The sequence below is a fragment of the Lonchura striata genome, chromosome 1 (assembly GCF_046129695.1).
Source record: "Lonchura striata isolate bLonStr1 chromosome 1, bLonStr1.mat, whole genome shotgun sequence".
In the NCBI taxonomy this organism is placed as follows: domain Eukaryota; kingdom Metazoa; phylum Chordata; class Aves; order Passeriformes; family Estrildidae; genus Lonchura; species Lonchura striata.
Window position 1 is genome coordinate 41,123,830 of NC_134603.1, and position 27,660 is coordinate 41,151,489.

The 27,660-nt window shown below is 33.8% G+C and overlaps 1 protein-coding gene across 7 annotated transcripts in view; it reads right to left on the minus strand.

The window, feature by feature from the left end:
• The window catches only part of SNTG1 (syntrophin gamma 1), a 314,340-nt gene that overhangs the window by 35,281 nt on the left and 251,399 nt on the right, over positions 1–27,660 (minus strand). For 6 of the 7 annotated variants that reach the window (XR_013340046.1, XM_077783680.1, XM_077783681.1 and 3 more), the window contains 2 exons: positions 16,940–17,056; positions 12,713–12,784 (listed from right to left, as the gene is read on the minus strand). Coding sequence is in view for 6 of the 7 variants with exons in the window: in XM_077783680.1 (XP_077639806.1) it covers positions 12,713–12,784; positions 16,940–17,056 (189 nt within the window). In the remaining variant the exon portion in view is untranslated. The remainder of the gene's footprint in view (positions 1–12,712; positions 12,785–16,939; positions 17,057–27,660) is intronic. The other variant, XM_077783688.1, reaches the window with a different exon arrangement.

Genomic DNA, 27,660 nt, shown 5'->3' on the forward strand with positions numbered 1-27,660 from the left:
TTGAATGCTTCCAGGGGTAATACATCCATAACTTCTCTGGGCAACTTGTTCTAGCACCTCACAAGCCCCACAGTAAAGAATTTCTTCCTAACATCTAATCTAAACCTACTCTGTCAGTTTGAAGCCATTCTGTCTTGTTTTGTCATTACACGCTCTTGAAAAAATTCCCTCTTCATCTTTCTTATAGGATCCCCTTAGATACTGAAAGGCTTCAATAAGGTCACCCCGAAGCCTTCTCTCTTCCAGGCTGAACAATCTCAATTCTAGATGAGCAAAAGCACTGGAAAACTCTCACTCCTCCAGGGCAGAAAAGCTACTTCTTTTAGAAGTGGTACTTCTTGTCTAACAAATTTTAAATGGGATCTTGAACTCCCTGTGCTTCCAGAGCTAAACCTGATTGAATGGGCTGTTAGCCCACAGCCTGAAGGACTACTCAGCATGGAGTGTGGCAAGAGTCATGTGTAAGGTACATACATGTATTTCCTGGGGAAAGTTTTAGTTCTTCATAGCTATAACCATAGAAGAAACTAAAAATATTTTGAACTCATCTTTACCTATTCTTGTAAACAGTTAGTAGAGATAAGTAATTACTAGTAATGCAGACTCTTAAAGCTTTTCTGAAACATGACTATGTGGGATCACATGAATAATTTTCTTTAAAATAATTGAAGTAATAACCCTTATTTTCAAATGGGACAGAGCTTAGTGCATGGCTGAGTTCCAGAATGCATAACTTTATTTAGCTGGGTACAGATAAGGTTTGATGCTTTTAAGTTATACTCTTAAGACTCTTCCAATCTTACTGGCTTTTTTCGCCTCCCATTGACAAGAATATGCTAAGAAAAAGAGAAGAGTTATTGCATAGACTGTGAAAAACTGTTAAAGGTTTCATTGAGACTGAGCTTTGTTAAAAAGTGCTTGAAAAATGCAAAAATATCTGTAGGCTTTGAAGTGATTTAAATAAAAACCTAGGTACTTTATTGTCAACATTGCTAGTAAGAATTGTACTAGATTTTACTAAGCATTACATCAAACCTATATGATGAAAAAAGAGCTAAATGGGATCTACAATACTTATCCAAGGTTTTGTAACTTACATATGAAAATGAGAGCATGCTTTGATTTAGGAAAGATCTAATCAGTACTAGATGGTATTTCCCCTCAGTGTTTTGCATATAAAAAGTTTAGAATATTTCATCTACTACATTATACTGTGACAAACAACACCTATAATGGACTCATTTATTACAGGAATTTCCATTCTGTGAAGTTCCTATTCAGAATGAAAAGAAAATTCAACATTCCCCAGAAATAATAATTAAACCAAATAATAATTTCAATTTGTGATTAGTTCTAATTTATATACTTGTGATTTTGATATCACAATCATGATTTTGATATCACAACCTATTATTAGGTCCAGTATAAGAGAAGTGTAAGTCAAATACATTTAAAGTATGTATTTTAGTTTTTCCAAAATTGCTAACATATATATGAAGAATTCCTTTCCTTATTAGCAGTATTCCATCCTCCAAAAAAAGTTATGAGTAAGGTTCCCTTTAGTACTGCTTCTGCAACTTTTTCTGCAAGATCTTTCTTTAGTTTTACGTTTCTTCTCAAGCATTAAAAATCTGTATTCTAGGTTTATAGATTGTAATAATTTGTGCAATAGATAACTGAACAAATAATATGTAGGCAAAGCTAAAAGATAGCTATTCAAATGTCCTTATAAAGACAGGAATTAAAAGCTTTTTTTCTGTTGTTGTTGTTTGTTTGTTTTAAATAATCCAGCTGGGAATCGTCCAAAAGTCTGCAAATTTAGGAAAAAAAAAAAAAAAAACCAAAAACCAAAAACTGTCAGGAGTCTTAAAAATAGGTCTGGATGAAGCAGGAATCTTCATTAATTAACTTTTACCAAACCATTACTTCAACTAAAATATAAATGTCATTCTACCCATTTAAGAATCTGCTATGACCCTGTGTTATTATATTAATTTACTAGTCAATGATGGACATGAGCCAATTTCATGTTGAGTTTTTAAGAACTCTCATACTAATAATGATTAGTTGTACCGTTTGACCCTGATGTTCTTGTTGTGAATTAATAAAACTCTCTGAAGAGAAGCACACACAAAACTTTTAGCAGTATGCTAATTCTCACTAGAGGGAATGTAGTCCTGCAGAAGGATGGGCTGTGACGAGACATTGGCTCACACCCAGCTTCAGGGTAATCCAGCATCTCTGCTGACAGGACAGTATGACTCCTGCTTGCCTAATTAATAATGATATCCATGTTAAGTGAGAGTAATAAATTTGTCCATGGGAACTAAGCATGGCTCATTAGGCAGATCCTTTCAAATTAAAGCAAAATGCCTCTTTACCACTAAAAAGTGACTTCTCCTCCTCTTCTGCAGGCGTAATTACTTTTGAAACACTGCTTTTTCCAGTAGGAGCACTACTTCTTTTTCATTACTTGTGAGGTTTCATTTTGAGTATGATGAGTGCATTAAATACTCATATTTTGGCTATTATTTAAATCTGCTAAGATGCATGGGGCCCTCACCTCTTGTGATGGTCAGTGAGAGTTGAGTTCTTCTATTCTACAAAGCCCTCTGCAACAGAAAATAAACATTTGCCACTTTCATGCTCATGGCATGACTTTTCCTCAGGAGATGCTTAAGAGTTTTCTGGAAGTCTGATTTACATATAAAGTTACATGTAATATAGAGGTGGCACATACATTTTTGCCATGGAACTGTAAATGTTAGTGACACCAGTGAGCAGTTTTTGACATGAGCAACAATTCATGTGATATGTTCAAAACCATAATACATGTAGTAGTATGGTTTTGACCATACTATTTGCAAGACTTGCAAGAAAATTATATCTCATCTATTAAAATGAGGTAAGTATTCATGTTTCTCATATTAATTATAACAGTTCTTCAAAACATATAAATGAGAAAACAATCAAAACTGTTTTCTTTATTAACTAGTTCAGACAATTCTGCCAAAATAAATCAGCCCTATCATAATCAAGATTCAAACCTAGCACCCTAAATTCTCTGTAGATAAAAAGCATTTTCTCATGCAATATCTCTAAAGCAACTGCAAAAATGAATCACATCATGCCTTTACACTTGCTGGGATCAGTGTCCTGATAATTTTACTGTTTGTGTCTCCGTTTACATATCACTTCTGGTTACACAAACATACATCCTTCTTTCTATGGGCATATAATGATCTACTTCTTCAGCTGGAATTTTTGGAACACTTTGCTTGAGCATCACCATTAGTTGCTATGGTGATGGTTCTAATAGCATTTACAGGCAGCAGGGAACAGATTCACTCCAGAGTGAAAAAAAGATACAGGTTCTCCAAATTACCTTCATTACTGAAATAATAAATAAATAATATCCATGCATGCATGTGTTTGCACACAGGTCATCTTATTATTTGGACTCTTCTGAATTTTATTGTTAAGAATTGTAAAAATCCAATGAAATTCCAGATATCTATACATACATGCAATTATGTAAACACAGAACTGCTGTCAAACTAAAACTGACAGAATATATTTTGATGTTCATATTTTTAAAAAAGTATGTTTACTCATGGGGAAAACTGCTTATAATCATAGGATAAATTTTACTTCCAATTAAATTTCCATTAGAAAGATCTCTCTGATGGCTAGAGAGAAATAGAAAGGTTCATTCCCTGTATTCCATTAGGTTCAGCAGTAGGCTTGAATCACTTTCCTGCCTGAATGGGGAAATTAATTTCCTATTCTGCCTGATTAAAAGACAGTCTTGAAGACCCTCATTTGAATCAGAGTAAGAGCCTGAAAACAGGTTTCTTCTGAGTCCAGGCCACAAATGTGTCTATTTCTTAATGCATTCTACTGAGAAACTTGTTTCTTTTTTTTCCATATGAGGAAAATTTTCAAAATGTTCATAAAACTGACTAATCTTTTGAGAAAATGAATTATTCTAATACTTTCCAGAGAGGCATTAATGTTTCTTTTCTGTTACAGTGAAATCAGAGATGAGTATAATTACAAACAGATACTAAAAAATGTGTTGATTCTCTCTTTAGAGAGTTACTAAGGCTTTTTACCTCTCCAAACTTTGAGATATTATTTGATGGAAAATAAGTTCAAGAACAGATCCCATAAGAGTAAATATAATGATAATGGATAGCAATGTTAAAGAGTGATTATATCTTTTCCTTCTGACCCTTTTTAAAAGTAGTTTCTCAAATTTAAATAATTGCAGCTGGTTTTTTTTTCTCCTGTTAGTTGTCTGCCTGAGGATATTGTTGTATTTTATATTATAGTTAAAACAGCTAAATCAGTTCTGTAAAATAAATTAGAAAAAGTAATTAAATTGTATTGTCCCAATTAAAAAGAAAGAAATGAACACAGTCCCCAAATCTGCTTTCTGGGCTGCTCTGGGACTTCTGTTCTTTGGACTAGCAATGGCTGATTCAGGGACAGGGACACTTTTGCCGCCTTTGGGAAGAAAAGTTAGGATCTACCAAAAAAAAATTAGTTGTTCTGGGAAAAATTTGACTGTTACCATTTTGAAGATTTTATTCTGAACATGATGCATACCATGGCATAAAGGAAAAGGACTTTCCCTATATTTTCATCTGTTAGGAGTCGTCATCCTAGTGGCCATGGTGAGAGCCGGATACTCTGTTTCCTTAAAGTGTCTATCCACCTCTTAAATAAGAGAAAAAAACACCTGACTCAACAGCAGAAGTGGACAAAGAAATTACATGGAAGAAAAGTTCTTTTCATTCTGATTTTTGTCAGTTTTTGTATTTGGGTTTTTTCCCCATATTTTGGAGGTATTAGTGTTAAAGGTAGGCAAAGAGCTTTTAAATGTCTTCCTCATGAAGGACATAAACATTGGAAGAAAAAGCATGAAATTTGATTTAACAAAAGTTTGGAAAATTACCCACCAAACTGATTATTTATTATATTAAAAGAATTACCTACTTGACTGCATACTTCTTATTTAGCTTCCTTTCTTTTTTGGACAGAATCCCATACTCAAATAGCTTGTCAATACATTATGTCAAGGTGAGAGTACATTGGAGCAGTACAATGAAAAGCATTTTTGTTGACTATTGATATGTCAGAAAATTTGTATAAGCAAATGTGGAAAAAATTTATTTTATATGCACTTGCTAATAGTGCTAAGAAAAAAAAGCATTAAAAAGGGACTGTGGTAAAAATGTCCTATCATAAAACAACAAGTCAAAGATTTTTTAAAAAATTAATAATTCTGGTTCCACTGCTGGCTCTGGCTGTTGAGAGTAATCAACATTTAGACCCCTACTGAGAAGAGAATGCACCAAACAAAATTTTGAATAGTTGCCCCTGAGACAGGAATGCTTCATTTCATACAAGGACTGGGACAAAGTTCCAGTGAATAATACAAAATTATCACTGTTGCAGGAATGCCTAGAGTCACAAATTCTTTATGCATTAAGATTTCAGCATCATAAGCTAAATTTAAGTATTGCAATAGTCAGAAATAAAGACAGGAAAAAATTCAAATAATTTAAGTCTGTGACCATAAAATAAGAGAATAGTGACAAAACACAGAAAAATGTTACATCAAAATCTACTAAAATTGACAAGTCAGAGTATATTAGCTAATGCAATACTGAATCACTCCAATCTTTAGAAATGCTCTGATTAGATTAAGTCAATGGAGGGAAACTTCTCAAGCTGCATATAAATCTCAAGTATCTTGGATTTAAAACATATACTTGTCTTTCCCAAGTATCCTTACACCGTATTTATATTTCACACCTCATTTCTGCTCTTTTTCAACGTTCCTTTTGCCTTATGTTAAATGTTAATTTGTCTTTGCTTTCAAGGATATTGCAACAGCCAACAACTGTCAGTCTCATAACTAGACAGGCAACAAAAAGCAATTTCTGAAACAGAGAGGTTGCAGAAGTCATTTAAAAGTTTATTTTCTGTATCTGTTATTATTTTTGCTTTCCTCTGTGTGTTTATCTTGTTATTTCTTCTAGGACAAAGGATCAGACTCTGAGATTGGCAGCCCCAGCCCAACACAAGTCATTTATTTTTCACCCAAAAGGTGACAGTTTATATTAATATTGCATAGGAAATGTCAGAAAAAGGCGGAGGGGGGGAGTTAATAAAAAAATGAGAAACCTCTCTAAAGTTAACAGGAAACATAAAAAAGCCTTATTTAATAAGTTCACATTTCAAATATTGTTTGTCCTTCCTTTCTGAAGCAAACAAAAAATGAATAAGCCCTTATACAGTGGTAGTTGTCATGCATATAATAACACTGCCTCTTTGCTTTGAGAAAAAACTCTTACATGGTGCTGCAGTGACAGCAACATCAACACCTTTAACACACAGGGCCCGTTAAATTTACCCAGATGAACATGTACTGGGGCTTGTAAAATTATGTACATGTTGAGGAGAAATGAACTGAAATCACACACAGAATCATAGAAAACGTGTATGATCTTGCCCGAGGTGCAGCCATCTTGTGCCTATCTTTGTGCATGTAGAGCAGCTACACACCAGCTTACAATTGAAAGGATCCAGTGGTAGAAATTCAGTGGCCTTGTCAGGAGCTCTATTTCAGTATAGAAGTTTTTCTTTATGGCCAAACTGAAGCCAACTTAGTCTTAGCCTTTGTGTCAGTGGACATGGAGATATAATTCATGACTATTTCTTATCTTAGAAGACAACTATAATTCTATTTAGAGTGGAAATAGATCCTCTTTCCTGTGGAAACATTTTATAGTCTTAAATGTAGGACAGAAGGCAAGCCAAAGACTGAAAATTACTTATTTTGTTTTCAACTAAAATACTTAACAGTTAGCATTCTTTCCAAGAACTGGCGCTTGGCTAAATCCTAGATGAAAATCTAATATTCCTTGGATACAGCATTAACTTATTCATAAAAAGGATGCTCTACTTCTGCATCTTAAGCATTTTGAGTGCAAAGTATTTTAGTGGAATCATGTCAGGATGCAAGTCTCACCATTGATCAAACTATGTGAATGACAGACCTCAAATATGTTCTCTACCAGCACTTTATATGCTTGTGTGTCTACTGGTATTATTTAAAAAAATTTACCTGAATACAGTAACATTGTCAGTAGTTTCCCATCATTTTTATATCATCCCTTGATTTACTGGAAATGGACAGCATAATTACAGGCAATTTAAGCAGGAAAAATTAACATAACTACATTTGAGGATTTTACACATACTAACAGCTAAAATAAGGAAGGAATCACAAGTCTTCTGAGACACCAAGCTGGTCCTGATTAATATAGCAAGAAAATTATAGCTGCACTGATGTGAATGGTACTAACTGTAAACACCAGTGATTCACTACCCTGACATCTTGCCAGCACAGACCTCCTTCCACAGTTATCCTCACATTTCATTTCAGCGCTGATCTGACACTTGAATATGTTTCCTGTCCTATGCTGAATAAAACATGGTCTAACTGTGAATTTCCAAATATTTTTGTATGACACTGAAGATAGGAGGCAGGTGACTAAACTATAGAAAGCATTTTCTCACAATTACAAGATGTTTGGATGAGCAGAAAAAAGATAAGTAACTGAAGCAGAAAGGACAGAGAAGTGCAATTTCTTATGTTATTCTTCACAATTTACCTGAAAAATGTAACAAACTTTTTTCTACCCCCTATTTGAAAAATTGTTTAAATATTTAAACTATTTACAAATTTATCCAAGGTAATTTAATTATACACACTTACACATGTACACATTCTTAAAATACTCATGTTAAAACTGTGTATGAAGAGGTACCAAAAAGACATACAGAGTTAAATATGTTTTGAAATACTGAACATGATAAGGCCCCCTGCCTTTTTGGTTAGTGATAGAATTACCTGCTTTTCTGTAACATTGAATATTTTTCAATTGCAACATTAAAATTAGTTGGCTGTTCATAGGGCTTTACTCCCCAAAATAAGGATAAGGTGAAACAAGCTTCTGGGAGAATAAATTAGAAATATTTATTGATAGCAAATTCTTCCAGCAGTTCTATTGAAAATGACTAATATATACATTTTAATGTCAAAAGTGGTATCATTACATTATCTTGCCTGACACATTTCTTAACATGGATCACAGATTTTCATCCACATGCTGATGCCACTACCCCATTAACATTAGTCTGAATAAACTTGTGATTAAAAAAAGAAGAGTGGTTTAAATGCTATCAACTTCTTACTGGTACCTTTCACTGACTAATCAGCAGAGCTTATACAGTTCTTACCTTCTTTGCAATTTTAACTTGCCTGACTTTGATTTGTACTCACTTTCTTTTTACTGGCTTATTTTTAGGGTTAAAGAGTTCTTCAGTGCCTTGTTTTCCCTCTCCTTCCACCCCTTAATAAACAGACCTTTTGAATTTTTAATAAATTATTACATATGCTTACCAATTTATGCCCCTAGGTCTTAAGTTATTTGCATCTCCATAAATGCTCCTTATATATCAAGCATTGCCCACTGCTGTTTGCCATTATTTCACAACGAATAATTTAAACCAATTAAATTAAAATGTGATTTTTGTACTCAGCCTGCTTTACCTAGGTTTCATGTCAATAATTATTATTTCATCCCCAAAATCTTGACAATTAAGAGCTTCATATTTTCATTATGCATATTTTTATCTGGTAGTTTCTAAACTTTATACAGAATCTTTTTTTATGTTACATTATTGTTATGATAGTGTATGAAAAAGGCTATGAGGGTTTGGCTTTTTTTTCTTTTTTCTTTTTTTATTATACAAAACTGTAAATACTGAATTAAGGGATCAATAACATTTTGCTGAATTTCTGTCAGTCAAACTGGTTTTCACACAGTAAAAAGACTGCTTTTTAAAGCATATTTTTATGCTTCAAATTTTAAGGGTCTTCCTGGTTATTTAGAAGTTTCTAATCAAATTAGAATAGAGATTTCATGCCTTCCTTCTACTTCCTTTTCTTTGTAATCTGATACAGAAAATAAAAGAAAAAATATACAGTTACAACAAAATAGTGATTTATTTAATGAGTATTTTAAATATGAATACACTAGCTATAAATCACATAATAAATTCTGACATCTCTGAATAAGGTGCAGAACATCCTGCCTTTTAGCTGCTTGAGACTAAGGCAACTGTGACAACCGAAAATGGTATCCCAGTCTTCTATATTGTTTGTGAAAGGAATCAGAGTCTTTGGAATGAATACTAGAGGAAAAAGAACAGTAAACACATGCAAGTAAATATAAAGAAAACATTGGTCATGGTGCCAGCCAAGTTTTGGGTTTTACTTAACATTTTTGGACTATATACTCTCTGTGAAGATTAAATCAGTTAAGTAGTAGACGAAGTATTGCGTGTAGACATTAATATTTATTTAATGCTTTAGTATTTCTACTGTTACCAGAAGATGAATTCTCCCATCCTGAAACATTAAAATATGCAATCAGTATGCATTCAGCAGGATCTGGGAGTTTATATTCTCTGCTATAGTGTTTCTGTCATGAAGAGAAACTTAGAGAAGTCTCTCAAGCTGAGGAAAATTATAATTCTATTTAAAAAGACAAACTTAGGGCAGTAAGTCTCTCTAATGCAGACTGTTCTTGTGAAGTTCATCAGAATTTTAGTCACAATTATGGAGTGGAAAATGAAGAAAAAATACTTACAGACATATTAAGTAAAGTCCTGGCTCTGTGCCACGAGGGACAGTTATTGAAATTGCCAGCATACACATGAGGAAGTACCAGCTACCTTGGGTGACAGTTGCATCCTCATGAATGTAAGTCTGAATATGGACAATTTTCTTTTGAAATATTTCATTCAAAAGCAAGCAAGCCATGCAATATAGATACATTTTTTTTAGTAAGTGATGTGGTAACACTTAACTCTAAAGCACTACTTCTCACTCCTGAGCTAACTCACACAGAGGTTAGCACAACCTACTTGCAAGTCATTCTCCTTGAAGTGAATATTAGCCAGAAAAGCTGTGTCATTCTCCAGGCCAAACAGATTTATAACAAAAGTAGTATTTGAGGTACTATAAAAGAGAAGAAGTTTTGATGTACTAAGCAATTCACATGAATAGAAAAAGTCATCTCTTTTCCTTCTCATTTGAGAAATTCTGAGCATCTGTTTTTCATTGTTTTTAAAACAGAGAAAAGAATGTGAGGTACTATAAAAGAGAAGAAGTTTGAAGGTGATCACAAAACACCAGAGTAACCTTTCTTTATTAGATAGCCTCTGGTTCAGTAATATCCATGGGGATTGCTCAAATGGATCTAAAAACCACTCACTGTTTAAATGGAGACTTTTAAGATGCTGGCATAAAAGCTGAACAAAACCTTGAGATTCTACAGATGTTCAATGTAGTAGTGTAATGGGAAGCTGTTTTTCTTGGTTTATTTGCTTTTATATTTAGTGAAACCACAGTTAAGTTCTAGAGCAACTGCTGTAGAAAACTAGAATATGGTGAAGATTAATGCTCCAATGTCAGAAGCTGCAATTCTACTGTAATGATTTTCCCACTTCCAGTTTTTTTTATTTACAGGTTTTTGTCAGCTGAAGAACCTGCTTGAAACATTTCAGCATTTTATAAGCCTGACCATATTTACAGAAAATACACAAATAACTGAATATTAATAAAGTATTAAAGAAACATGAACATTATTTTATTATATTACTTATGCTGCAATTGCCTCTCTGTTAATATAGACTGAGGCTGGAAGACCTACACCTCTTCCCAGAGAGTTTTTATGGCTGGATGATAAAAAAAATCCAGGGTATTTGTTCTCTTTCCTGTGCTTCCACACAACAATGCCAGAAAGGCACTGGTTTAGATTTTACTGCTTTGTGGACTGTCCCCTTAGCTGTAATAACTTCTGCTACATGGCTGAGAAATGAAAAAAAACCAACCAAAAAAAAAAAAAAAAAAAAAAAAAAAAAAAACCAAAAAAAAAACCCCAAAAAACCCAAAAAAACCCCCCAAAAAACCCCAACAAAACCAAAAACAACAAAAAACCCAAACCGCAAAAAACCAATGTATTGGTATGCAAGAATAGGAGACAGAGAACAAAGGGGGGAAAAGAAAAATGGCTAAAATTGCAAGAGAATTAGGAGAAAAAGGAAAATTACTAAAAAAAAAGAAGAACCTTTAAATTACAGAAAATTAAATGGAAAACATTCAGTAAGTTTCTGTTCAAAGAGTATAAAAAAATCTTTGGATAAGTTATGAGGAGTCATGCTGGCTCTAAAGCACTTAGTTCTCTGAGAAGGAGGAGCTAAATTGCATGCTTATTGCATTAAACCCAAGGCCTGAAGGAATCAGAGGTTACCAAAGGGAATGGGGAAAAAAGTGCACGTAAGAAGTGGCATTTTTCAACATTTCCAAAGCCTGACTGTATTCTTAAGAGTATTGTTCACTTACACCTTTAGTGCCATGACTTCACCAAGTGAACAACTTCTGTTACTCCTCTTCCTACATGAGCCCTGCTAAGGAGCCAAACGTTGCACACACTCGGTAATTGAAGGACATCCCACAGGGATGGGATGTTTTGTGTTTGAGGTTCTACTTGATGAAGCCTCCACCTCACAGCCAACATAGCAGTAAAAGAAAACTTTTCACTTCTCTGTTCAAAGAAGCAAAGAGGAGTTTTTCAGACTATAAACTTGGTAGGGCCTTTTCTTTGTTTTTTTGGGTATTTTTTAAACTCCCAAGTGCAAAGTATTTCCAAATTTTATTGAGCCATCGCACCTTTAATCTGCCTCCCTAAGGAAAATATAGTGCACCTATGTGACCTACAAACTTAAGAAATGTACCATTTATGTCAGTAAAAGGTCTTTCCAGTGGAAAACGCTTTTAAAAAGTATGGTATTTTCATATTTCTTGTTGATACTAGTCTGCATCTGCATCTAATGTTAAAATTACCTTTTATGTAATTTGGACCAAAAAGCCCTCAAAACAAACATAAACCAGAAAGCACTTCACATGCACAGAAAAAGGCATCTCTTTTCCTTCTCATTTGAGAAATTCTGAGCATCTGATTTCACTGTTTTTAAAACAGAGAAAAGATCAGACAAAAAATTTCTGATTGAATTCACACTTAAAAATTTGAAACAATGTACAATAATGGTCTTAATTAACTTGCTACTCATAATTTTATCTTTCTAAACATATATCATTATGTCTTCTCATTTATTACACTTCAGACAGACTGAAGAAACTGGAAAAAAGTAAGAAAAAAGTTTTCAAAAGGGTATTGCATATTTTAAGGATTCTACTCTCAGTCCTAGTGAAATCATACATTTCAGCTGCTATTAGTTCCATCAACATTTTTGAAGACAAAACCAAGCTCATCACTGCTTCTTTAGGTCCTCAGTTAGAAAATGAAATGTTGCACTAGTTAAATGTGGCATTAAAGTGAAACTGTAGACTCCACACAGCATTATGGAAAAATAAAGTAGTTTCCTAGTCAAAATCAGTTTATTTCCAATTTTGCCATGCCTTCTAGTTCAATTCTGTGCCTACTGACACCAGAACTTCTGTTATTTGACTTTAAAGGGATAAAAAATAGATCTCTTTTTGCAAGGTAGTTAGTGTTATGCTCTTGTGTGTCAAAGTGGCAATTTATTTTATACTTTCTTATCATACCTTGAGAATTTTGCACATTATCTCATAAACTGAAAATGTTTTCTCAGCTCGTGTCCAATCCCAGGTTGTGACCTTTAAAAACAAACAAAACACAAAATAAACAGAAAAAGAAATGAAGTTATTTTTTTTGTTGGTTTTTAAGAATTAAGCTTATTAAGAAAAAAAAATCCCTAAATTATTTACATTGATTAAAATATATTTAGAAAGACTAAGCACTGCCTCAAAGCACCAACTAGCAGGGACCAGACTGTTCCCTCCAGGCAATGCTTAGAAAACATCCTCCCTGTCCTTACAATGCAGTTCCTTTGCATGCAGCCTGCTCTATGCAAAATGATGATACTTCCCCTGGGAACTTGCAGGGGTTGCAGTGAGATCCTGAGAGGATACAGCCCTTGAATTCCTCTCACAGAGCCAGGGCCCTGTCTATTATTAAACATGTTTCTCACCGCTTTCCTCCTTGCAACTGTGTGCCACTATTTGCTCCCAATCACCTACAGCATTTGCAAATCCATAAAACCAGTCTCCAGCCTTGCAATGTCCCAGACACTTACCCCACATGCCTTGATATCCAGGGGGGAAAAAACAAAGCATGAGACAACACAGGCAGATATTCATTTTCTTTTTTTCTTAATAAGATCAATCTACTCCTAAATTCTAACAAACTAAGATTTGAAGAATAGTCTTTTTTTTTTTTTTTCCCTCTTTGTTTCGGGATTTCACAACTGTTTATAACTGTGTTCATTTTAGGCAACTGTTTTACACAGAAAAAAAAGCATATATAAAAAAAATAATTAAATCATGGAAGGGGAGGTGTTAAGACTAAAATGAGACAGAAAGGGACAGATGAATATATTCAATAAGGAAAGAGTTAAGGCAATATCAGAACAGTATAAAATTTCCAAGGAAAACACAAGCAGAAAACAGGAAAATATTAAAGAAAAAGAAGAAATTGAGGTTATTAATGAAACAATTATCATCTTAATGGTAAGACACTTTGGACAGTGGCTCATATCCAAAGGAAGACAGCTGTATCATTAAATTTGTTAGTCACAGTGAAGAGGTTGATGAAAACATACATTACTTCTTCTACAAGATTCAAGAAAAACTTTTGAAAAATGTTTAATAAAATATTTTCTAAGCCAAATAAACAAAATATTATATGAGATCAATTTATCTCTTATTTAAAGAGAAAGTAATCATTAATAAACGAAAATTATTTTGATAATGTATGAGAAAATTCTATCCCTAACTAATTTTTAGTTATAAACATTGCTGTAATGGAAAGTCTTTTAAGGAAATCACAGGCGGAAATGAAAAGGTCAAAAATACAGTGTTATAGTTCCTCTTCTATTAGAATTTTCTTTATTTTCAGTCACTATCAAATGCAGTCTTCATTATCTTATTGAACTGTGGGTATTAAACCACAAAGCTAGTCTTTCTCCTATGGACAAAAACATACATTTCTCACCACAAACACAAGAGAAAAGTATTGCTACACCCCCACTGAGCCCAGAACACCCAATCACACCAGATGAAGCAATATTGTGCCATGAGGAAAAGTCATTATTATTGCTCCTGAAGAACAAATCCATTTGGAGCTATGTTTAAAAACTTATGATAAGCTCCATACTTTGGGGGGAAATATAAGAGCTCCCTCTTCTCCCCTGCTCTCCTGCTTTAGTTTGTACCTGTAAAAAGACTTCTTTTCAGGTCAAACCAAAACTCTTTCTGGACAAAGATATGTGCAAAACAAAAGCAATTGTAGAATTAAGACACCCATAGAAATTGCTGCACCATTCACTTTTAATGTTTTAATTTAAAATGTTGAGTAGCAAAAGAAAGGATGTTAGTGGCTCTTTCTCAAGTAAATTTCCAATTATAAATTGGAAGAAATTTAAACACACCAGACTTGACACAATGAATAATTGTAAAGAAGGAAATGTGCCAGGAAATAATAGGAAAAATAGTAAAGAAGTAATTTTCTTTAAAAATTTCAAAATGAAAATAAGAAACACTAAGACTGCTCTTTTATCTGAGTATGGGAAGTAGAAGTACTACTTTTTTATCAAACAGATAAAAAAAGAGGCAGGGGGAAGTTGTTGATAGACATAGTTTAAACACGTGCTTCCCTAATGTGTTAGACTTTGGCAGAGACTGGGGAAATATCTTTGTTTGATTTTCTGGTTAAGAAAGTTTGCAAGACATCTCTTTTCAGGAAACAACTATGTTCAAGTAGTTTATTTTGCACATACAATTAAAACAGTTTTTATTTTAACTACACTTTATGCATCTCCTAAAAAGAATCTCTGAAACTGTCATTGAAACGTTGTTCATAATATTTTCTAATCCCGGGAAGAAACAAACCTATAGAATAGCAAACATAACTGTATGTGTAAAAGTTTGCATATAGAAAATAGGATTTTAGAAGTGCGCGATTATTATATACATTATATATTGGAACTTGATCTTTAAGGTCCCTTCTAACATAAACATTCTATGATTCTATGTCTTTAAGGCAGCTCTGTAGGAGCTCTTCCTCTGTCCTAAAAAAGCATGCTTATCATTCTGCTTTCCTCCTACTCCATGAAGACAAAATATTTTTCTCTGCATTTGAACACTTTTTCTATTTTAGAGTAGGAATCAGAATCTGCAATACAAATTCATTTTGTGCTTGCAGCTGAGCTGAAACCAGAGATATAAAAACTTGAGGATGAATTTCTTGTCTTATACAATAGCAGCTTGCCAAATTTTTCCTTACTCACATCACCATGGTTGAGACTCTTCATATGAACATGTTCCTTTCACACCCATTAATCATCCCCCATCAGACATTTACCCCCTACAAGTATATTGTTCCTAGAAATTTATGATTCTTCAGTAAAGAGGCTTGTGGTCTCTTCCATAGTTCTTTAAAAAGAATAATCTTCCTCTTTTCTATTGAACAGGTTTTCTCATCATTGATTCTGATTTTATCTAGTACCCAGAATGGAGTTGGTTTTACTTGACAGACAGCAAATGCTCAAGTAGGTCTGGCAAAGACAGGAGCACTGTTTTTGAATTAATGTGCTTGTTAGCATAATCTGACATTTTAATCTGACACTGAAAAATATCCACCAAAAAAAAGCCAAGCTCCCATTAACAGACCTGAGAGAACCAAAATCCCACACCTGTGAACTAGTCTACAAACACTGAACACACGAGGTTTTCAGTTCACGCTTACTTCCATTCCCCATGTCTTTCACATGTTTTTAAACCTTTAGTGATGATCAATCTAAAGATTTGCAAGATAGCTTTGAACTACCTCAGGAAGAGATTGCCCCAAGAGGTGGTAGATGCCCCATCTCTGAAAACATTCAAGACCAGGTCAGACAGGCTCTGAGCAACCTGCCCCAGTTAAAGGTGTCCCTGCTTGTTGCAGGGAGGTTGGACTAGATGACCTTTAAAGCTCCCTTTCAACCCAAACTATTCTATGATTCTGTTTCAGGCAGGAAGGAGCTACAGCCTGGATCTCACAAACACAGGGTTTAGCAGCAGTCAGAAAGGTCACCCAGTAAAGAGGAAAAACTAATCCACATGACTCTTCCTGCGGCAGACATGGTTTGGACTGCTACTGTCTCCTTAGCAACTGCCTTAAAAGTTAGCTAGAGGATCTTTACTGCATCTTATGTGTACCATAAGACTGTGAAAGTAAATTGCTGAGTATAAGATGAGCCCTAAAATTTTGCCCAGTGTTCCATGTGAGATTTCGATTAATATTTTTAACTTAATTTCATTTGATTCCCTACCTACCTTTTGGTGTTCTCAAGCAGCAAAAACTTACATTCAGGACGGAATCTAAATAGAGACATATTGCCATCTCCACAGTGTGTAAAAAGCTTTGATATTTCCCCAAATCTCAGCAGTTTCTCTAGAATGATGGTTCAGTTTAAATCTAACCACCTTGCTTCAGGCTGATTCTGTCTGCCAAAGGAAAATTAAAAGCTTCCTTTTAACATGAGCAGATTTCTTTTATTTTTCTAAGTGTTCATTTAAGTGTGGGAAAATAAGTTCTTACTAGATACCCAATCACCTGATGAAGACCTGTTTTCTGTCACTTCTATCACACACATCCTGGAACTCTTCAATGCTGTCCTTCTAGCCCAATGAGTGATATCTCATTGTACACAGTACATAACATTATTTTATTTAATAATAGATATTCCCACTAACCATAAGAAACATACTTACTGGAGGTGCTATAAATTTATACAGGGAAGCTCCCCTCAGTGCTAGAAACTTTGGTGTGTACATTCGGTCCTGAAGGGAGTCTTGTTCCCGTTCTTCCGTCCAGCCCATGTAGACTATCTGACAAAAAAATCAATAGTGTTGACAATTTCTCAGAAATTTTCTTTTGTTGCAAGTATTTCACATGCATCAACTGACATCTGTCAAATTTAACATAGCTGCAAAGCTTGAACCCCAGACACAATATTGTACAGTGTCAGTTTTTATAAATGATGCCTGTTAGGACAATGCAAAAACATAAGAAATACTTATTGTACTAGTAACAACAAAAAACCCAGACCACATACTCCAGGGATGTTAAAGGTGCATTCTACGTATTTGCTGACAGATCACATCAGTGAAATTTATTGTAAGTGAAGTGTAAGGAGCCACCAGTGAGGAATTCTAAGTCTAGCAACTGCTATTATACAGCAACATAGACACAGCCTCCACATGCAAGTTCACAGTTACACATTAAACAATACGATGTTACAAATTTCATTTCCAATTAATGTCAGATTTTTTTTTTTTACTCCCTGAAAATCTCTCTGTAGGAGTTTTGAACCTTTTTGCTTAGAAACAGGAGATTAGCAGACTATTTTCAGTCACTATTTTGAACAGACTTCATCTATAGCTACAACGGAGTTGTAGAATCCTGTAGACCCTTACCACTACCTGCAGATCTCCTGACACAGATGTTTGAACTAGAAGTTATTCCAGCTCAATTTTGGATACAATTTCCTACCTATCCTGTTAATTTTGAGTTATTTAATATTAAATCCTTGAAGAGTAGAAGAACCTAAGTCACCACTATGCCAGGATCTGGAGAACCACTGAACAGGAAGTAGACATATCAATGGGACAACTATTTAAAACCATGTCATTAGTAATATTTTCCAGTGTGCATGGGTACACTACTGCTATGGAAAATAGTTCAACCCTATTTCATACAGTGCTGCTAATGGGACAGATCTATTTTTAAATGCCAATGTGAAACTGATCTCTACACTAACAAAGAAGTTATGGGACATTGTCTTAAATGTTGGTAATATTTATGGAAGAAAACGGTAATAATTGTGTAACAAAAAGTTAAAAATTCAACAAGTTTGTAAGTGCACCAATAATATGAATGTCCCTAAAATGAATGTTTTTACTGCATAATTTATCCTTCCAGATTTTGAATGTTGTGTACTTTTTGAAAAGAAATTTACACTAGTTAATTTCCATACTTTTGGGCAGAGAATTTTCAGCAACATTTTTTCCTGGGATATGCATTAAAATAAATAGTGGGTCTATTGTTTTTTTCTTTTTATCTTTTTTTTGGTGGGGGGAGATGGGGATGGGGGAGGATGTATTTTTTATCATAACACACTGGAAATTATTAGCTTTTTCAAAATCCCCTTGTATAAATTCAACACTACTAGTCTCTGTCACAGTTTATTGGATATTTTATGGTCTATAGCCAGAGAGAGGGAGAAGGTCCATTTTTCTCTTACTACAGTGACACCTCAATACTTAATTATTTTGTCAATATCGAACACTAAAACTGTCATATAGTCTCAGGTTCAATGAAGAACATGTGCTGAAGTATCTGCTCGTTTGGTGACTAAATAAGTTTATAAAAGTCAAACAGAAAACAGATCTGTACCATAATATTCAACCATCAAAAAGAGTGCTAAACACTGTGTTATGCAACAACTAAAAATCCATTTTATCTGAAATCTCATTCATTCCTAAATGGAGAACTATTCAGAAGGAAAAAAAAAAAAAAAACCACCAAACAAATAACAGACTGGTAAAGCAAGAGAAGTTTTAAATTATTTCAATTCAATGTTTATTCAAATTTCTCTAATTTCTGCTGTTTCATATGCTATCCATAAATAAGATACTCATCCCTCTGGCTTGATTTCAGTCTCTAGACCTCAGTGACTGAGGTAGGTTTACACAGAAGAGGTGTATAAGCATAAATAAATTGTACTACTATGTGCAGAAGTTTGGCACATTTTCTGTCTATAACTGAAGAAAATGCATGATCTCAAATTTCTAGGAAATGAAACATCTATGCTTCAAAATCAATTAAATTGAATTAATTTGGTTTAATCTTCATTTCTTTAATTTAAATTCGACACACAGCAAGATATTATCTTGCCTGATGATACCTGATGTCACTGTAACACTGTATGTAATCCCTTAGTGTTTTTCTCTTTCATGTTTTTACATCTACTATTCATCACAATAGCAGGATACAGTCACTCATGCTGTGCAGATGTATTGATATTCCACATTTGATTGACTCAATACAAAGGTAGTAATGAAATTTAGGGCAATTGCTCTCTTAGATATTTCTCCCTTTCCCCTGTAGATCATGAGGAAAAATTAGATTGATTTTCCAGACAACGTGCTGCACCAAAAGTTTTATTAACAGAAAAGCATTTCTTCTTCAGGCTCAATACCTACTATTCAATATAGAGAGGAAAACCGTCAAACAAAGGATGTATGATTAGAATTAGGAACATTTACAAGTTTGCTTGAGTGCATGTGCATATTCATGTGTGGATTAAAATAGCACAGGCTTTATTCTGGAAAATAAGGCAAAACTAAACAAATACTTGCTAAGTATTTTAATAGATAACTCTGAGAATTCTGATAAGTTTTAAGTTCCTAAAATGATCTCAGTTTATCTAAACATACTAAACATGTGAAATTAAGCAAAATACTGCAAATTTTTTATACAATGAAGGTGAGAAACTGTTGAAAACTTTCACATTTTAGGTAAAATAGATGACATTTTTGAAGCACTTCTGTTAATGGGAAACTTTCTGACTTCTAAAAAAGCTTTGACCTATAAAAACTTAAAAAAACTTATTTACTGAAAGGGATTGTAACTTACAAAATTAATAGTTCAGCAAAACTAAGAACTGAAATACTGGAATAATATGATATATGACTGAGAGTTTTGGACCATATCTCAATGTAGCTGCACATGGAGACTTGGCACAAATGGCATTTAAAGAGATTATGAAATACCAGAAATTTCATTTCTGAAAATAAATGCTTAGCACAGATACATGAGGAACAGATATAAATGTTAATCACAAATGGACAGTGCATAGAATGCTCCATTATAGAATCAAAAATCTATTGAAGTTTTAATATTATCAAGTTTTTTTTTGAATCCCTATAAAACTGTTGATTGTTATCAACTAATGTTGGGGGAAGGGGTGATTAAAACAGATTCTATTTATGATTCACATTTCATTTGAAAGATAATTTTTGTATTCCTGGTTTCTAACTTACCTCAAGCAGCTCATTCTTCAAAATCAAATGGTGACACAAATTAGTTAACTTAGTGGCTGCTGGTTCAGTAGCAAAGATTCAATAAGTCATTATGGTTTATGAGTTGAATCATGGACAGTTTAAAAAAATCTATATTGAAATGATAAATGAAACAGGACAATTTCTTCAGTCAAAAATCCATAATCCATTTAATATGTTCTTAAACCACACAGACATCCTAATCAAGCAAGATAAATTGCCATATTTTATATCAGTCCAATATATTGTTAAAAATGACTTACATAGCCTTGACTATCGGAGAGATTTTTCAGAGTTTTTGCACAAATTTCATTATATTTTAGGAAGAATAGAAAGACAAAATACAAGAAAATGTCCCCAAAAGGAAATGTAATAGCTATGTGACATCATAAAAGTGAGGCAATTCAAAGATCAGAACAGATGCACTGACATCTTTTTATCTTGCAAGTCTGAGATTCATACTTACATTATGTGAAACTGTGCTGAAAGGAGACAGGATGAACATGGAATCAGAAGACAAATATGTCAGACACCACAGAGGGAAAGTAATGAGGGATGAGAAATTCAGCTAATGCTCTCTACTCTGCTTTTAATATAATTTTCTCTGTACTTTTAAAATTAATTTTCCTTAAAGTCTAAAAATTCATTATAGTCAATTGTTAGCATAAAAACAATTAAAAAGCATACTGAAAATGTGGGAAAAATCGAAGAAAAAGGGTGGTCACAACACATGCTGCATGCCATCACTCCCTCCACAGGTTTGAAGAATGATGGCTACATGTGGATAAAGGACAGCTTTCTAAGCAGGTAAAGAACTGTGTGGTTTTTTTCCAGGTTTCTTCTTCTTGTTATAATCTACTAATCCAAAGAAACATTTTGGCTCACTCTGGATTTTTCCAGTGCTACATGTTAATAGTCACAGATTATTTCAAAGCACTCATTTTACTTATTTAAGGCTTCTAAGTAGCTGTTCATTGAAATAAATTCTTCTAAGATAGAGTCTATTTGAACCTTAATTGGGCAACTGTGTGCCTTTGTCAAAATGTCAACATTAGAAGTTGGGATTTTTTTCCTGTCTTAAATTATTCAAGTCAATGCACAATTATGTGTATTTAAAATTCATTACAATTTGAATTTGTTCATTTTAATAGAAGTGATTAGCATTTAGAAAGCATAGACTTTTTCCAAGAAAGACCTTATGCAGCTTTTATTACAAAGATGGATTTGGATGCAAACTGCAGTATTAGATAACAATCTATATTAATTTCAGGAGTATGTGTGAAATTATGAGTAGGAATCAGTACAAAAATAGCTCACGCTAGTCCTGTCTTCCAGAATATTGACTGTGTAATTAAAAAAAGATAAAATATGAACGAGACTAACTAACCAGCATGTGGTAAACTCCCCGAAATGCACAGGGGATGTGTGCATTTTATACAGCATTAAGCATTTTCCTGCTAAATAGGTATCGTAGCTAGATGATGAAAAAAAAAACTTGTTATGTAAAGTAATCTGCCTTCCTCACTCGACTGACCCTTCTTCTTGTAGACTTCTCTTATGTACCCACCACATAACTCACCTTCTGAGCAATTTACACATCAACACAATTTAAACATCCCTGAGTAGGTTCATTTGATTACCAGGTTTACCACTGAGGAGACTCATTCCTGATGATATCAGAAGCATTTTACAGCTGACCTGAGAGGCTTCAGATTTTCACTGATACTCTCAACAGAGCAGCTCTCAGCAAACACTGAAAATGTGCAGGTCACACACATTTCCTGACTAAAATAATTACTATATATCACACTATAATCATTCTCCCCTCCTTTTACTGTTGTATAACTGCAACCAGTTATTTGCTTTATTTTCTGGGGGGAAAAAAATAAAATCTTTGATATATGGCGATATTTTAATTCCTACCAGTTCATTTTTCACCTGAAATTGGAGGTGAAATTTAGTAACAGGCACAAGAATGGTGGCAAATTTTAATCCAGGACGAAATTTCTTGGGGATTTTGATGGTTTAAATTAGATAACAGTGTCATGCAGCAAGCTCAGCACTCATGAAAAAAAGTAAACATCATTAATTTTATAGCCTAGTAGCTTGACTGGTTTCAAGACTTGACTTTTGATTAATGGCATTTTTTTTCCTCTTCTAAATGTACACAGCACATATTTTTCATGCCTAAAATCCTAAAATAAAAAATGGGTCAAACAAAATTATTTCAAATAATCAAGCTGGAGGGCATGACCTCTCCTTTTTGATGAGCAACCTATGACATTCATCTTTTTCACCTCAGGGTAGACTACTGAAAGATGCTGAATGAAGAAAAAGATCAGACTATTACAAGTCACTACACAGTGTCTTTCAGCTTTTTGATGGTGCCAATGAGCAAACAACTGACATATTTATCCTTCTTAAGTACTTGGGAGAGTGAAATATTTACAGAAACATTTAATATTGTAAATGTTGTGCAAACAATTGACATATTTATCTTTCTTAAGTACCAGGGAGAGTGAAATATTTACAGAAACATTTAATAACATTCCTAACTTGTCTCAGGAGTATCTTTCAATTAGATTTCAATGACTGGTGACAGATAATTTTTGGATTTTCTTTTTCTGTTTCTCTGAAAAGGACTGGTAAGCAGAACCTGGACAGGACTAGTGCAATTTAGACTGTGTGGTTGTCTCTGTGAGACCATACTGCTCATGCAGGTGCTTTGCTCACATCCTGAACTTACTGAACTCAGCCAAAGGAGATGGTAACATGGAAGAACCCCAAATGACTGAGCATACAAAAAACACAGATGATGGGAAATAGGCTGTTTGAAATGAATTTTAGCAATAAATGTTTTGAGTTTGCATAACATCAGAATTACATTTCTATAGTTAGATGTTTACATTTCAAAGTGCTCACAAAGCTAGAATAAACCTGCAAATAATCAATGTATATTTACAGTTGCCTTTGAAGTCTCTGGTGTTGCTGTTTGCACAGCAAAATAAACATACTTGAGAGAAATTCCTTTGTTTTATCCATGACTTCACAAGATCTGACTAAGAAATATTTTTATACCTTTGTGAGAACAAAACTGGAAAATTAGTAGTTCACATATATATGTAATTATACCAAAGCCTTTTTAGACTTAAAATATTTAATTTAAATACTGTTTGGAATCAACATCAATATTCAATAGAATAAATTTATCCATGGGAACTTGTTTACATTTTCATTCTTAATAATTTAAATGACAACTGATGAAAATAGCTATTAATGCTTGCAAAATTTCTTTGACTATTTCTACTGAGGAACAATTATTTTCAGTCCTGTCTGATTATCAAAATAAAAAGACTTCTGCAAGCTGAAACTGTACTTAAGACTTTCTCAGGGCTCTCAGAAAACACAAGTACTGCTTATAAACTCACAGAATAATAAAAATTAAAAAGAACTCAAAAATTGAAATGTTTTAGCCCAGCATTACATTGCCTCTCAGAAATACAATTCTTTCAAGCACTCAATGCATGTAACTGAAAGAAAAATAATTCAACAAGAGTTGAAATTTTATTTTCAAAACACATGGAACCCACAGATGAGAAATTTTGCTTCATCTGCATAATGTCTTTGAAGAATCAATGCTACTACTGCCAGTTACTAACAGGCCAAAAAAAAACAAAACAAGAGATGTTATAAAATTTTAATCAAATCAATAAAGAGTACTCCCTAAGGTAATTTTGTATCTTATTAGCTACAGCAAATAATCTTTTGTCTAATGATTTCACCGTTTTCAAGACCATTAAGCAATAGGTCTAATTAAGCTTAATTTTTAAATAGAAAGTGATAACCATATTTATTAAAAAATGAACAATGCAGTAAAACTTTAGTTCAAATCATATAATGTAGTAGAAAATTGTAAATTAATCCATAAATTTAATATATATAGATAACAGAAGTATTTATTTTTTTATTAGAGAAACTAGACAACACTTAACATTTTAACTCAAAATGTATTTCAAATATGTCTATAAAAGAAATGAAGACCACTTTTGAAAAAATAACAGTTGAACAGATAAAACCTGTTTTTAAACAAACTGGCCTCAAAGATCTTCCACTACAGATGAATAGAGATAATGTTATGGATCACTGCTTTTCTCTTTCACCTGCCTTCAGAATTTGAACTTTCAGTCACAAAAGCCTGAAAAATAAGCTATTTTTATAAAAACAAATAAATACTCTGCAGTTGAAATCCAGAGTAAATACTTTGACAGACAGTGAGATTTACTCACTACGTCTGTTTTGTAGCACTACAGCAAAGAAATTACGTGGCAAAGCACCATTGACAACTTTTAGTATTTTTAAATTTCTCAGTTACTTCTCTTGGTGAGAGATGTTATGAAATCCCCATTCTTAAAGATAGTCACAATCTGATGGGGGAAAGTCCAGAGCAATCTGATTTATGTAGGCCATTCTCTGAGCAGGATTCTGACCAGATGACCTACAAAACCTTATCCAATATAAATTATTTTGTGATTGTTTGATCTCAAAGCAGTCATATCTGTCTTGGAATCTGTTTTAAAGTGGTCTTGACTTACTGCTCTTAGAAAAACAGCTTCAGCATTGTTTTTATTACAGTTTCACATTATTTCATTACTAAATATAAGTCATATGCAGTAATTCACATTTCATAATCCATCTGCAGCTGCCTAGGATTTTATAAACATCCCTACTTTTTATCTGCCCTAATTTTCAGAGGGGCTGTGTGTCAAGTTTCTCACTGGAGATTTCATCCTTAAAATATCCTCTGTAAAGGAATTTTTAGTACAGATTGCTTGCAGGCAAAGTACCCTTGAGATTGAAGACATTGCTCACAAGCAGCAATGAAAGATGTATCCTATCACCCCTTCTCAATTGTAAACAAGGGAAGAAAATGTTATGATTTGTGAAGGACCCTGATATCCTATAGAGATTGAAGAGGAAGGGAAAAAGAAGGTGAGAAGTCAAGCGAGACAAGAATAAAGTTGCTAGTAAAGAATCAAAGTAATCATATATACCTTAAATTCTTATACATTCTTAAAGTAAATAAAATTCTTCTTGGACTATAAAGAACTCCAGAGTTACAAAGAACTTTTGCTACTACAGAATGACTTTAAACATCACTTTGCAAACAGTAGGATTAAAATACAAATGTGTTAAGAAAGAGAACCAGAATGCAGTCTGATTCTGAAAGAGCAAGGCAAGGTAGAAAATAACTACTGCTAAAATACCCCTTGAGAAGCTAAAAAAAAACTTAGGGGATGCTAAGATGAAAAACATTATATTCAGTATGTCCTACTGAATATATTATTTTCATGCTTCTCTCTATATCCTATTTATTAACAGATTTTGATTCTGTTATAAGCAAGATGGTTTTAATTTTCCTGGTGTTTAGATTGAATCTAAGCTATTTTGAGGATTCTACAGCTGGTCATATGTCAATAGATGTGCCAGGAAGTTAGTAGTAGAGCTCATAACAATTACTTAATTCACTTTTTGCACGTACTTTTTGACAGTGGAGTAATGCCTGTCAGTAGTTGATTTGTCTCTAGCATCTCAGTATTTCCATGAATTTTGCAGTATCATTGGAAAAGCTCAGTCTTTAAAAAGTGACAAGTGAGACTCATTTTGCAATATCAGAGCTTTCTTCCACTCAAGATTTTTTTAACACAGTGTCTCACTATCATGGAAAAACGGAGGGAAGCAACCCATAAAATTAAGATTGCATCCTGAACAAAGCCCAAGTTTCAGTGTAAGATGTTGAAGCTCTTTATCCATGAAGTTCTACAGAGGGACCTTCAGCCATAGAAAGAGAACATAAAAACTCCTCCGAGGGTGCCATCTGTCTGATTGCAGAAGAGATCCTGGTGAAATAATTCAAGGCCCTGTGAAGTCCAAACAGTGACCTGCAGGAACATTATTTAAAAATTGATGGATGTAAACTCACAATTAATACTTGGCCAGAAGTCACTCTTCTCACGAGAGACCATCTATTCTTTTAAGCTTCTTTTGCAGCCTCAGAGGTCAGGATACTATTTGCATAATAGGATCAGATCCTCTTCTTTCCCACTGTCTGGGTTTGGTTTTGAACAGCAGCCTACTTCAGCAGGAGGGGAAGAAGAGCTGGCTGCATTATTCCACCTACTGCCATCAGGGCAGGCGCGTGGGAGCAATAGGTTGGAGTGATGAGTGACTATTGCTTCTACTAAGTACTACAAACAGTAGGCTGTTAAACAAATAATAGGAAGCAGCAGGACTTCTGGATGTATATTTGCAGAAAACAGCTAGAAACTGTACCCTGCTGCATCTTGATCCTGCTGGGCTTTGTGGGTAGTCTTGAGTTGTCTCAGGTGACTCCGGTCACTCAGCACTTACACACTACATAGCCATCAAGGCAGCGACCTGTTTTAGAGCAAGAAGCCCAGGCACAGAGATGCCTACCTATTTACACCTCCTCAGTCCTTCAGACCTGCACACATTACATAACTTGACTTTTTTGGTTTTTGCTTTTTTTTTTTTTTCAACTCATAATTGCTGAGAGATATTCCAAGCTAAAATGTTTCTTATTAAATAAATAAATAAATAAATTTGTCAGTTGTCAGCTCTTGAGTATAGTTTTTTGACCTGACACCGCTAAATCTCTATTTGCTGTGTCATAAAATAGGACAGATTTACTAAGTTTTGCTTCCCAAAACACTAAGATTGAAAGCAAATATTTTCTAATATGCTAAAGATACACCAGATATTGCTTGCTGAACAGTGTCTCCTTACCAGGATATATAACTCTTTGAAAAGACAAAAGGTTGTTGTAATATTATGTATTTCTAGGGGCTGTTTCTGCATTTGCAATTAGCTACATTACTTTATAATTTTTACAGCTTTCCTTCACACATTTTCAGTGATTAATAGGTCTCAGTGTTATTTTTTTCCTTCTTCATTTGTAGGTAACCCATAAATTGTCAATTGCTTTGTATTATTATACATCAATTATTTTCTGAAATTCAGGTAGCAACTCTGTAGCTGGTCCCATGGACTATTATTGTGATGAGAGCCAAAAGACAAGTGACCACCTGCAGTGCACAGAGTTCTGTTTAACCACTGTTCTTAGAAGTTCAAGCAGATAAATATTTTTCTGATCAGAAGCTATGATTTGAAGCACCAATCATCTGCACAGATGCAGAATAGTAATGAGAAAAATGAAGTGTTATTCATTTCTCCTCTTGAAATAGACTGTAATTAAATATACTTTATTTATGCCTTTTTGAGTCCCATGTGCTCCTTCAATAGAAAATCTACACTTAAAGTATATGCTTCATTGATTCCAATTAATTTCTTTA